The 13,509-nt window shown below is 29.3% G+C and overlaps 2 protein-coding genes across 2 annotated transcripts in view; both read right to left on the minus strand.

The window, feature by feature from the left end:
- Positions 1 to 957: 957 nt before the first annotated feature.
- On the minus strand, positions 958 to 7,418 carry LOC108749365 (protein amnionless-like). Its single transcript, XM_018487996.1, has 6 exons — positions 7,134 to 7,418; positions 5,820 to 6,121; positions 5,587 to 5,734; positions 5,051 to 5,285; positions 4,185 to 4,338; positions 958 to 1,291 (listed from the first exon to the last, which is right to left on the minus strand). Exons 1-6 carry the CDS (start codon positions 7,416 to 7,418, stop codon positions 958 to 960), a joined length of 1,458 nt encoding a protein of 485 aa, XP_018343498.1.
- A 2,222-nt stretch (positions 7,419 to 9,640) lies between these two features.
- LOC108749363 (allatostatin A-like) overlaps positions 9,641 to 13,509 on the minus strand; it is a 14,672-nt gene continuing 10,803 nt past the window's right edge. The window contains exons 2-3 of the mRNA XM_018487992.1: positions 10,476 to 10,742; positions 9,641 to 9,992 (exon numbers count right to left, since the gene is read on the minus strand). Coding sequence (XP_018343494.1) covers positions 9,657 to 9,992; positions 10,476 to 10,727 — 588 coding nt within the window. The 5' untranslated portion in view covers positions 10,728 to 10,742 and the 3' untranslated portion in view covers positions 9,641 to 9,656. The remainder of the gene's footprint in view (positions 9,993 to 10,475; positions 10,743 to 13,509) is intronic.

Genomic DNA, 13,509 nt, shown 5'->3' on the forward strand with positions numbered 1-13,509 from the left:
CACACACACACACACACACACACACACACACACACACACATATATATTTTTTAACAAAGATAACATAAATATAAATACATATTAGATGCATATCGAATTTACGTGGAAGTGTCTATATTATAAAGCGCGGTGCTGCATCTTCAAATGTGGATGTTGTCCGACAATAAAAAATAAATTCTTGTAAACCAGCATCAAATGTTTTATTTAATTTACAGATTCGCAGTATATGCTATGCCTAGTCGAAATTATTTCTTTTTGTAAAATTAGCTATTTTTGTTTACTCTTCCTTTAATTTTAAAGGCAAAAGATTTGTCGTTTTACGAAATGTTACATTTCATATTTAAAAATATATTCAGACAAATTTGCATATCTGCATGAATGTATGCATAACGTATAAGATATCTGTAAGAGACTCAACCAATCAGAGTATAAAATGAAAGGTTCTGATTGGTTAATTTTCTTATGCCTTATGCGTTATATAATAAGCCTTAGGCCATGGCGTACAAAAAACTAAGTAATAAAACATAAGCAGTATGCGAATCACCGTAGAGACTGTAAGACCGTAATGTAAGCAGTTGAAAAATCATTCGATTGTTACTTGTCACTCGTTACTAAAAAATTAATTTAGTATTTGTAATTCGTTATTTTTTAGTTACTTGTAACGAGGAAACATTATTCGTTATTTGTTATAAATTACTTTTTTCAGTAAATAAACGCAATGATGAATTACCTTTTAAAGTGACTTTCCCAACCTTAGCGTCATCTCAGCGTTTAGTTAGTTATCATTAACGTCATAAAAAATTGCAACATCATTATCAAATTATTATTATAAAAAGTAACTACTAAAGTAATGAAATAATAATTCTTCCATTTCCTGATTAGGATCATAAAATTATTTAATCGCAATATAACATATGAATATATAAGTGAAAATGTAGATTTTTATTTCTGTTACTCTTATTCCTCAGTATCCATCTCCTCATTTTCTAATTGATCTTCTATCTTTCCTTTTAAAGCAGTGAGACTGAGAGGCGCATCTATGTTGAGAATTTCACCTTCTTCCGCTTTGTCTCTCTTAGATCTGTATAAGGGATTTTCAAATCTGCCAACCGCGATTTGCTTTATCCCCCCGACGTTATCGTCAGTTTCTCGGCCACTCGTTCCAGGAACGTTGCCAATCTGAACGTTACCCTCAGGAATATTCTCAAAACGGGCGAAACCATGCTTCTGCTTGTCCGCCCGAATTCCATCTCGAACGGATGAGACGGCTTCCATACATCCAGAAAGAACTCTGCAAAAATTAGATTTTGTCTAAGCAAAATTGATAAATATCTAAAGCACGACGCGCATTAAAATACTTCTTGTACATCTGAAATCAATAATAATTGTTAACATATGAAATAAAAAATATTTTAAAGCAGAACAAAAAGAAAATGAAGTAAACGAGATTAATTATTCATGCAATGTCATATTTTGAGGAGACATCTTTTTTATTGTTAGATATAAAAACCGTATCGTTATAACGTAAATAAAGTGCAAGTTTTGATCTGAAAAATTTCGGCATTAAACAGAACGTATTTGGCGTGTACAGGCGAACCGAGAAAATTATAGCAGCCAATTCCATTTAATTTGAGGCCTGCTGAGAGCAATAATAAATCGACCGGTAGGCCCGTCGAGCTAATTAAATGCTAAACAAAGAGCGAGGCGCGCAGGATAATTCGTAGCAAGTCGCGAAACGACGATGAAGAAATTAGCGCCGGAAAACGTAAAATGGAAGAACGGTAGTAAGTGCGCTGGAGTTGCTAAACTATCGTTATCCTACTTTGCGAATTAACTCAATTTTACACCCATTGTCTGTCGTTCCAACAGCATCCCTTTCCCTTCCACTGTCAAATTCGCAACTCACATTCTCCTCTTTCTTTATTTTCCTTTCTTTTTCCCACAAATTTTAATTTTATCTCTATATTTTCTTTTCTTTACATGTCTTATCTTTTGTTACTTTATATTATTAATTTTGTCTGCTGTTCCACTTTTTTCTAATTCATATTTATTTTTCTTGCGTTTTTTGTTATTTATTTTTTTGTGTTGTTCTTAAAAGCTTGTCTTCTGAAACGGTAATAAACTCTCTTTCTCTCCCTCTCTCTTTTCCTCTCTCGTTCTTCTTTCATCGTATGGAATAAACGCTTGGAAAATGAGAATCTTGAAGAGTTCGACATTTTCTATTTCTCCGTAGATTTAATATAAGTTGCGTCAGAATTTTGTCAGCTACAAATTTGTCACTGATGGAGTTGGAAGCAATTTTTCTGTCTTTATCCATCGTCTCCCTTTCACTTCTTCTGGCGTCGTGCTTGTATTACGCAAGCCACTTATAAGATTCCCTAAGTATAATGTATCGTACAGTTATAAAATATAATGGTTACCTTCACTTTTTGAGATTTACATAGTAAATAGATTTGTTAAAAAATTTGTTATTATGTGCGATATGATCTTCAGTTATATTATCAGATATGTGCTCAAATTTGCATAAGCGATATACCTAAAATCATAAAGAAGTAATGATTCATCGTTATCTAATCATGTACTTCTTTCCATAAGTAAGTAAATTACTGATGAATTATTGAAATGCAAAAATATCAAGAAGATTTTTTTATGTACTCTTTGTGATTTTTTTATTTACTTTTCGCATACAGTGTTAAAAATTTCATAAAAATTAATATACTTTTAAGTTACATAATTTGAACTTAATTTCATGACATTACATTAAATTTAATGTATTTGTAACTGAAAAGTACATTTGTGTACATGAAATTTAATGTATTTTTCGTGAAAATTTATAAATTTTAATGTAGTGTTTTTACAAAATTTTTTATAAAAAGTCCATTAAATCGCATAAATTTAATATATACGTTTTTTACATTTAAATAACTACTGTAACTTAATTTTCAGTTAAATCATTCATTACTTTTAATTTCATTCATAACCACGAGCATGTAAAGGAAGCTCGTGGTTACATTTTTAACAATGTACGTAACGCTCAAGTATTCTCGAAAAGAATTAATACCAATATAATCATACTCCCTAGCGTCATCGGATAAAATATGGAAATAGAATGAGCACGTGTATCTGCGTGTATATGTAGGCTGGTAATCCGTGTTATTACTTTTTCCACTCTCTATATGGATTTGCAAAAAAACTGTCGACGAGAGACTCGTCAGATTAGCATGTTGCGGCTGCAGATTTTCGATCGAACTCATCAGGAATTTTCCGCATGATCACGTGTCATTATCGATCGCCAAGCATACACATAGTTGCGCACTTGACACTGTACAATATTGAACATTATTATTTATTCATTTTTCTTATCACGTTTCCACAGTTATTATTACTTCGGTATCCATGCGCCGAGTAACATTTGCACGAATGTCGAAGGTACACTGATGCGCACGAACGTAACAAGTCAGTTGTGAGACCCAAGAAAATTTCCTTTTTCAATATCTGATTTTAATAATAATATTAATGCAGCCAGTAATATAAGTGAGTTATATTATGAGATATAAATGAGACTCACGAATCCCTCCTTCAGTACTTCTGTCCGATATGCGCGAAAATATTTTATTATTCTAATAACTTTCTTCACGGTTTTACGCATAGAAAAAGATCTTTTATTTTGTTAAAATTTAATATAAATCGCTCGCATTACGAGCATATTGAGAATGCTGAGCACAGTGCAGCTGTTATTTTATTCGTACGGAAATCTCGAATACAATTAATACTCGCACTGAACGTTGGTGCGGCTCTATGAACATTCGTAGTCGAGCGTGTCGCCATATGGCGGTACATGATAACTGACGCGTTAACTATATTAACCCTAACTAATATTCGCAGATCTCCAGTGGATGAGAAAATTTTTTTCAATTACATTGTGAAAAATTTTTTGTGACAAATATTTTTCATAGCCTTACCCTAAATAGCAAAGTCTGAAAAGACTTACGAAATGAATTTCTATTTCGTTCCATTTCTATTCTAAAAGTATTCCAGAGAGTATCAAAAGAAATTTTAGAGAGAATATTAAAGATTAAATTTAGTTTTAATGCAAGCTTGCAATCCTGTCGGATCAATACTTTTCGTAGCGATTCATGGCAAAGCAGCGCAAAGATGAAGGCGGAACGATGATATCTACTTACTGCTCTAAAGAATAACCAAAATACAGAAAGGCCAACAGAAGAAGAGTGATTACGACGAGAGGGATCCCGAAAAGCGGCCCAAGCGTAACGGCCAATCGAGTATCTTTCATTGCTGCACCCGCCGTCTCCGCATTTGTCACATTGATTCCTGTGTCTAATAATAAAGAAGTAGATAAAAAAATAACGTTCCTAGAGAAAAGATCTTGTCAATCAATTTTATTGTTCCTTTCAAGAAAAAATAAAGAACTTATTTCCTCAGTAACAATTAATTACGTTGTTCTATCTCTCTAATTGCTAATTCTTTGATTAAATAATTAAATAACGTTAGGCAAAATTTCTGGAAAATATTTATTTGTAATGTACGTACATTTTTTAAATATTTTTTCTAAATTACGTTTGAAAAATCAAAATAATATTTAAATTTATATGGAAATAATTTTATATATATATGATTGTGTGTACATATTTATATATGTAACTAAATTTTTTATAATAAATAAATTATATTTTAATAAACGGATGAATAAAAGCAGGATATCGCTTGACAATGCATTCCAATAATAAAACTGGATTAAAAACCAAGAATCGACAATTGAAGGCGTTAACGATTATGTAATCTATATTGGTATTGTGAACAATGAAAACGAGATAAATAAAAGATTTTATCGCTTTTTCATATCTCCGCTTTGCTTGTACGCTTGTAGCTGCACGATGTTATTTACGCGATAAAATTGCTTTTGGAATTATTGAAAAATTGTAATCGTCTAACTTTTGCTTATAGCACAAACGAATCAATTTTTCGGTTTATAATATCGTTCAAAAATTTATTAGAAATTTAAAAGAAAACTGAATAACTATGTACTGACTTTGCAGCATTTCCCGTAGATTCACCACGGCTTCCTCTATCGTAATGCCGGAATAGTCTCCTTTTTCTTTTAAGAGAATTTCTACACCTCCATTCCAAGTACATCTGGTGTGCCAAGCAACCTTTTCCGTGTATCCTTCTAAAGCTTCGTCCGCTACGGTTTGTAATGTGGTTAAAGAAATCTGCTGCGATATGGACACGCGTCCGCCACAGTACGGGCAACAGTGACCTTCTACCTAAAACGCAAAATAAATTATACTACTCAGGTAATAATAGAAATATGTAATAAATCAATTAAAATTTTAACATCAGAAATATCGAACAACTATTACCTCTTTAACAAAAAAGTCACAATTGTATCACAATAAAGATGTATACTAATGAATATTTTTCGTTACTTTCTTTATTTTCATATACATATATAATTTTCATATATATATTATTTCATATTAATTATTTTCATATATACAATAATTTATTTGCTTTTAGTGCAATATAAAAAACATTGGTATTTCTACCAAAGTTAAAGAGTCTCACCGTAAGAGGATATTCGCAGCCCATAAATCCACACCTTGGCCTCTGAATGGCACAGATCTCCTCAAGATAATCATCCTGAGTGTTTCCCTGACAGAAAACTTTCTTACAATCGAGCGTACTTACAGGTCGCCATACCAGGTCACTGTACCTAAAAACATATTTTTCCATAAAATATGATTTACTATATGGAATTCCATTTGCGAGAGCGCAGCAAACGTTATGTTCGGACTTACTTTACGGTGAACCTGCCTCTGGAAAATTCTCTACGATCTTGGAAGTTTTGCCATTCCCATTCGGTAAACGGCTGCCTCTCGTTTGATAATCGAATTGATTTTACTTTTACCTCTCTTACAGGTTGGAGGATACTCAAAGTACGATTCTCACTCGGCAAGACAATGTTGTCATAACTGCAGGGAACGCGCTCGAGATGCGGTGCCGCTATTGAACTACCGTTCCAATTTGCGGGATCAGCCCAAAAGATGCTACCCTCTTTTGACCATCTACTAACTTTTGCATCCGTCCGCGAATTGCTTAGCTTACACACGTACAAAATTTTCATTATTAAATTAAATCTATTATTTATAAACTATTAGAAAAAAATTAATAAAATATTAATTCAAGTTCAGTATTAAATTATAAATATATTCTAGACAACACACACACACAAAAATGAAGGCTCAATTCTTGCAATACAAAAAGTTAAAAATAAACAGGTCAATTTATCAGCAAAAAAATTGTATGTAAATATAAATATAATTCATTCATTCACGAAGGAGAGAAAGAATTTCATGTGTAATGTACAATAGCATATGTATATTTAACAATTAACAATTAAAAATTATAAAAGATGAACTAAAATACAGTATAAAAGTGTATTTACCTTAGAATTTATCTGGTCTTAATTAATATTGTATTACAGTATCACTATTACATTAAAATTTTAGTATTAAAATTAAAGTATATACAAAAAAAGAATACAAAAAAATTATAAAATTTCAAATAATTAATAAAGATAATACAAGTGTGAGTTTGCAGAATTTCAATATTTTATGATATGTGTTGCTAATAAATATTCTGATAAGTTAAATTTTTTAAATAATTACTTAAACAGCTAACGACGTCAACATTGAAACTTTAGTATTGTAATTATATGAACAATCAAAACAATTACGATACTTTGTAAATTAGTAATACTTTCCTCCATCCGCGAATACGTTAAACTCAAAAGGAAAAAGGACGGTCAAATATATACAGACTTGGCCACAAGTATAAAATAATTTCAATTTAGTGCATCTTCTAGGAAAAAGTGATAATAAAATCCAAAAGAAAATTAATCAAATATTCAAATTATTATAAAAATAAATATTATTTTTTAATAAACTGTTTTTAATTTATTTTTCGTTAAACATAAGATGTTTACGTTAATCTGTAAGGGTATTTTATTCTTTTTACTAATTGTAAGACTGTAATTCCAATACCTATACACCTGATTATTTTATTAACTATCTGTATATTTTCTCAAGAGAGAGTCTATAACTTGATCTTACCTGCAATTTACCGTCTCTAGGCAATATCAATAATCCCTGCCACGGCAAATCGATTCCAGATAGCCTAAGATTATCCATTCCGGATATGCCAACCGCGTGTCGAGTCTGCTGAGGAAAGATCACATGACTGTCGATCTCTGGGATACGATTGTTCGCCCAATTGCTCGCGGTTCGCCATTCTAGATCCGGAAGCCAGTATTTCTGACCGAAAAACAAGGCTGAACATCTTGATATCAAGATAACGCACAGTAGGATTTTGCAATGAAATGCGGAAGGGATGAGCATGATGCATAAACGTTTTAAACAGTCAGTTGATTGAAAGAAGATACGACGGATGTGCTACTTTTTAATTAATTTTCACTTACACGAAGATAGAGAGATATCAAATAAGACAACGAATTTAAATATTCGCTATGAATGATTTGCAACAAATTCCGAAAATAACGTGAGAAGAAGTTGAACACGGTTGAAAATTTCAATAACTGAAGGCTACTCCGCTATGATCGAAGTTAATTGGGGGCGTGTCTGATTTATGATAGTCTGGCGTGGACTTGTGATAATTGTCACGATTAAATAACTAGTGATTCGTTGAAATTAAAGTCTTTAACTATATAATGTTCAATTATTAATTTATATTTTAAAAAATATGTAATTAATAGTATTTGTTATACATTGCATACTTGGTCACCTACAATTTAGATGACCAAGAAGTACGCAATTTATAGATATTGTTATTAATTAAAAAGCCATTGTATCATAAATATGTTTATTTATATAAATACATAAGCCAAAATTTAAACTGTTTGCACAGAAATTAAAATATGATTCTTAAAATAAATTTTAAATATTGTTGATCAATTATTAACAAATATTTATTCTAAGCACAAAACATATGGGAAATTAAATTTTCGCAATTGATATTAAATGTATTAATATATTTGCATTCATTTATTTAATAATATGATTATAATAGTATGCTAGATAGAATAAATTTTTGTTATTACATTACACGTAAAAACAGTAATAGGATTTACTGTTAACAAAATTTTCTTTTAATTGACAATATATTAAAATGATATTAAAAGTATTCACATATGTCACATGTATATAACGGAAAAAATTACAAGATTTATTATTGACATTGAAGACATTGGTACAATTATAATAGCTTTACTTTTTTCTATAACAATTAGAAATATAATTGTCGCGCGAACAATAAAGATAAATATAATACTTCCGCGATTAAAATGGCTTAAAACTTTTTAGAACATTGAAATATTATTTTTATTTATAGTAAATTGCGTTTGATTGTTTTAATTGTTAACTAAATTACAATGTAATTCATTATGTTCACAAAAATGCAATTAATTATAACTTAATAATTCGCTTTAATCAATAGTAGTACGTACTATGATTGTACAATATTAACAAATTATTTTTAAAAAAACTTGATTCAAAATATAATCAATATAAGCGTTAAAAATATCGAAATATGTACATAACATACAAACAGACTTGTATGTTGAAAGAAATAATGTTTCTTTTCTTCATTTGAGTTTGGTTTCTCTTTTACAAAACATTGAACAAATATTTGAATTATTAATTAAAGAGTATTAGTAAGAGAAAGATAAGAAAATAATAAAATTGAACAGCTTATGCTTTGCTTAAAAGAAACATTTAGAGAATTTTTCTACGTCAAATGTATCTTTTCATTAAGGTACCTGCGTAATTTTTTATTTTTTTAAACATTTACAAGTGAAGAAGGAGTTGTCGATGGCGCACGAATTTTATACTAGCTTTTAGAAAAAAAGAAATCTTGACATTTTATTGTCAATCTTAACTTCCATAAATAATTCATTCTCTCGACACTCAATAAATCGTACAATGTGTGGTATTAACATATGAGACAAGAAAATGTTATCTATGTATAACGTTTCAATAAGTACGAAGCACCCTCAATTTGCACCTGCATTTTCTTCAAAAAAGTAGTAATAAAATCCAAAGGAGAACTGAACAAAAGATTAAAAGTGTTATAAAAATAAATATTATTTTATACAATTACTTTTTAACTTATTTTTTGTTAGATACAAAATGTTTACGTCAATTTGTAGAGGTGCTTTACATCTTATGCAGTGATATGTGATTTTAATGGATTTAATCTCAATAAGCTCGAGTTTATTATTTATCTCAAAAAATAGAAACACTCATTATTTAATTTATTATTTATCAATAAATCTTATTAGTTAGTATGTCATTAATTATTATAATTTATACAATATATAGAGTGTCAACACGTTAATTTTACAATAATAATTTGTTTATTAAAATTCGATTTGATACATCTAAAATTCGAAACGTAAAAAAATTAATAAATTATACAGTTTTTTTAATTATCTATCTGCTATTGCATTTTGCAAAAATATATATTTTCGAAAACAAATAAACCAGATATTTCTTCTAAAATGAGTTAAGAATTAAAGCAAATGAGGAAGATAATAATTCGTGCTCCTCGACGAGAACGCTTTACTGATTCAAATCCTCGTTCTCATCTAGTTCTTTGGCCAAAGTACTGAACCAGTATTTCGGGACTATAACATCGTTTAATCTTCTTCCGGATACAGCCGTTTCTCCAGTCGCTAATTTCCAAACTCGTTTTCCGATTCCAAAACCGAATTGATGGTTACCACGTTTGTTTTCTATAAAATCATTTGAGTTGTCTTCGTGAGATTGATATGCTCCCATGTTATCGACCAGGAAATAGTCCAAACTCAAGGGATGATATTCATTGTTGCGCTTTCCTATTCCGAAATCGTAGTTTCGGAGACGTTTGCCAATACCGAAAGAGAATTGCCGGGTTCGCTATGTATAAAGTTTCAACACATAAAAATACAATTAATTATGAAATATTATCAGAGAAATAAAAACACCCATGATTTAATTTCTTATTTAAATTAGTTAGTATGTTAATTAATTATTATAACTTGTACAACAAAATATTGATAAGTTAATTTATGTTATTAAAGTCCGAGTCAGTATATTTAAAATTCAAAACGTGAAAAATTACATTAAAGAAACATTAATTTTGATTAATTAAAATATATCGAATTTTATTTATATGTTACAATCTTATAATACTTTTGATAGTATTGTATCGTATAAGTACAAGTAACATAATAAAAATTCATGTTTGTTAATTACAAAAATTCATTACAAAATTTTTGTAATTGCCCTATTCGGATATTTGCTGGATTTATGACATTTCTGTAATTGAATTTTTTGTAACAGAAAAACTCATTCATTTTTAAACAAAAAAGAGGATATTTCATTTCATTTAGAACTCACTTTATCTTCATTATTGTCAATCCATCGCTTTCCAATGCCAAAGGTATAAAGGGGTAGTCTCTTGTATTCGGCAATGTATGCCTTTTTTATAGGTTCTTCATTATATTCCATGTTGTTTAATAACGGATGCAATCGTTGAATGTGTAAAGACGAGGAAGATGCTTCTTCTATTGCCACTGCTGATCGTCCAATAACGCTCAACAGATAGAATATAATAATTCGCATAGTAATTAAACTTGTTGTTATCTTCATGATGCCTGGTTGAATCTGAAAGCATAAAGGTCATGTGAAATTGTAATCTACATATAACGAACTATTGGAATACAGAGACAGAATTTCATCCCACTATAGTAATGTTATATAAACTTTCACAGTAGTTCTAAATTGAGTTTTTAAATTTACGTTTGTCAAAATTGTAAAGATAAATTAGCTTAACTTCTATTTTCTATTTATACATTTGAACCGCTGCAATTCTACACAATCTATAATAATATAATCTGAAAAATTGTTGAAGTGCGTTACATTTATTTTTAAATATGACATTATAATAACGCGTTACTTATAACGTTGTTATAATATTATCGTAATTACTTTTTTAAAATAACAATTTAGTAATAACGTTATAATTTTTCACGACAATAATAATAACGTCTGAATTTAAAAAGACATTTTTTAAAGTGGGTAATTCCGTTACCATTACTCGTTTCTCGTTAAAAAAAAGTAACTTGTTATTTTACTTGTTACGCAACAAATAAAAATAACTCTGTTACTAATATATTTCTTTTTTGTTTGTATCTAACGAGTAAAATAACGAGTTATTTTTTTCAATAAAAAACGCTTAATAGACAAGTTACTTTCAGAAGTGACTGTTCGAACCCTGTCGTTATTATTACCATCATAAAAAGATTATAATGTCATTACCAAATCGTTATTATAAAAAAAATAACAATAACGATAACGACATAACAAATAACACTTTACTTGTCATCCCTGTTGTATTCACACTTTATTTTTATCGATAAATACGCGTATTTATTTCTAAACTTCTATAGTAAATGTAACGTAAATTATACGTGCATTTATCGATAAAAGTGAGGTATAAATATGACCTATATGTATATATAATAACATAATGTATAATTAAACTAAAAAATTCAAAGCGATTATAAAATAACAGTATTTTTTATAACAATGCGATAAATATCTGGTTTATAATAAAAAGTACTCCTACAATATTTTTAGGAATCTTAACATCTATCTCGAAATTTATCACTGAATATAAAAGTCCGTTAATGTAACACTGCGAAAGATTTTATAGATCCTTCAAAGCGCAGATGCACGCAAATGGAATTCTACCATGTAAAAATAAAATGAAGAGTTATTTACGACTGGCGTGGGATGAATGTCATTGCAGTAGCTTCTATTCGTAGATGTGTCCCGCCAATTTTACGACATGGATTTCAACAGTCGTAGAGTGTACTCTATTCTTTTATAAACATACTCACATTGCCATTGGTTTAAACCTATATTAAATTTAGAGAAAACCATAGATACTTTTATTTTTTAATTCCTTTTTGCGATAACATTTTATCACAATGCATAAAATAAAATTGTAATCTATAAAGAAATTTTTTCTCATAATGTTTTTCATATAATGTTTTTTGTAAATTTCAGTTTTTATAATTTTTGAAAAATTTTATAATTTTTTTATTTTAGAAAATTTCTCACATTTTTTACACAAAGTGGAATACTTTTCAAAAGTACCAAAAAAATCTACATCCTTTTATGATGTAATACATATTCATATACATATAAACTCTAGGAATTCATATATAAATATGTATTACATATGTAAATTTTAATAAATATTCAAAAATTTCTTACTTTATAATTTCTGATAAAATTTTTTAAAATTTGAAAAATTTAATATTATTTTTTCAGAAATTATAAAATGAGAACTCTTATATTTCAAAATTCACGTATACGAAAAATTCGAACAAAAGATAAAGACTTTCTTGTTATAATTTTGAAAAATATTCCAATTTGTACAAAAATTTTGGGAAAAATTTTTACCACGGATTCATTAAAACATTTTACTAAAACATAAAGAACTTGTATTAATTTTCTACTAGTAACAGAACTAATATTGCGGTTATCAGTAAAAATATGCGTTTTCATCAATTTAAAAGTAAAACCAATGCTGCATTATGAGTGTACGACGTCAATATATATGTGACCAATATAGTAAATATTTAACAACTACAATGGAGTCAAAAAAGAGTGTATGGTCTGGTGTAATTGAATGTCGCGACATCGTTTCGACTGCCAGAGTCGAAATCCTTTACGGATATGGTTCGTCCAATATTTGATGGTAAAATCCGACGGATTTACGAATTTTTCTTTATCCCACTTGGTTACGCTTGCTTTTCGCAGACGTGAGAGACTTGAAAGGATCAAGAGAGCGAGGCCAAATGGATGCAGAAAAAAATTGTGAAGGTCCATAGAAAGTTCTTAAATGTTGAGCAAGTAATGCAAATCATTTTCGTTATGACGCATTTAGACGCAACGTTTATTGATATATCTTTTTTATCCCGGAGATAAAATGTGAAATATTTTATTGTTTATACTGTTCGTGAAATACCAAACGTATATGTTAAATATGTATATGCATGATTAAATGATCTTAATTAAGCAGATGAAAATTACAGAACCCACGCACATTCTGCAATGTTTAATTCTGGTTGACCGTAGAATCGAATTAAAGTACATAAAATTAAAATAGCGATTCTCTCTCTCCATTAAGGAAAAAACGACATTCGTTTTTTCCCTAATGGAAAAGAAGGGTAATAAATGTTTCCGCGCAACTCGACTCATCTCGCCTACGATGTCGCTAACTTCTAATTAATAAATGAACGAAAGTTAGTGAAGATTTTATATCCATTTCGTAGTTGCCGTACATTAAATGCATAAGTTCGTTCGGTTTTACTAGACGGTGTTTAAATGCTTAAGTATATAATTATATAGTGTCACTTGT

This window comes from Trachymyrmex septentrionalis, unplaced genomic scaffold (assembly GCF_001594115.1).
Source record: "Trachymyrmex septentrionalis isolate Tsep2-gDNA-1 unplaced genomic scaffold, Tsep1.0 scaffold29, whole genome shotgun sequence".
NCBI classification, from domain to species: domain Eukaryota; kingdom Metazoa; phylum Arthropoda; class Insecta; order Hymenoptera; family Formicidae; genus Trachymyrmex; species Trachymyrmex septentrionalis.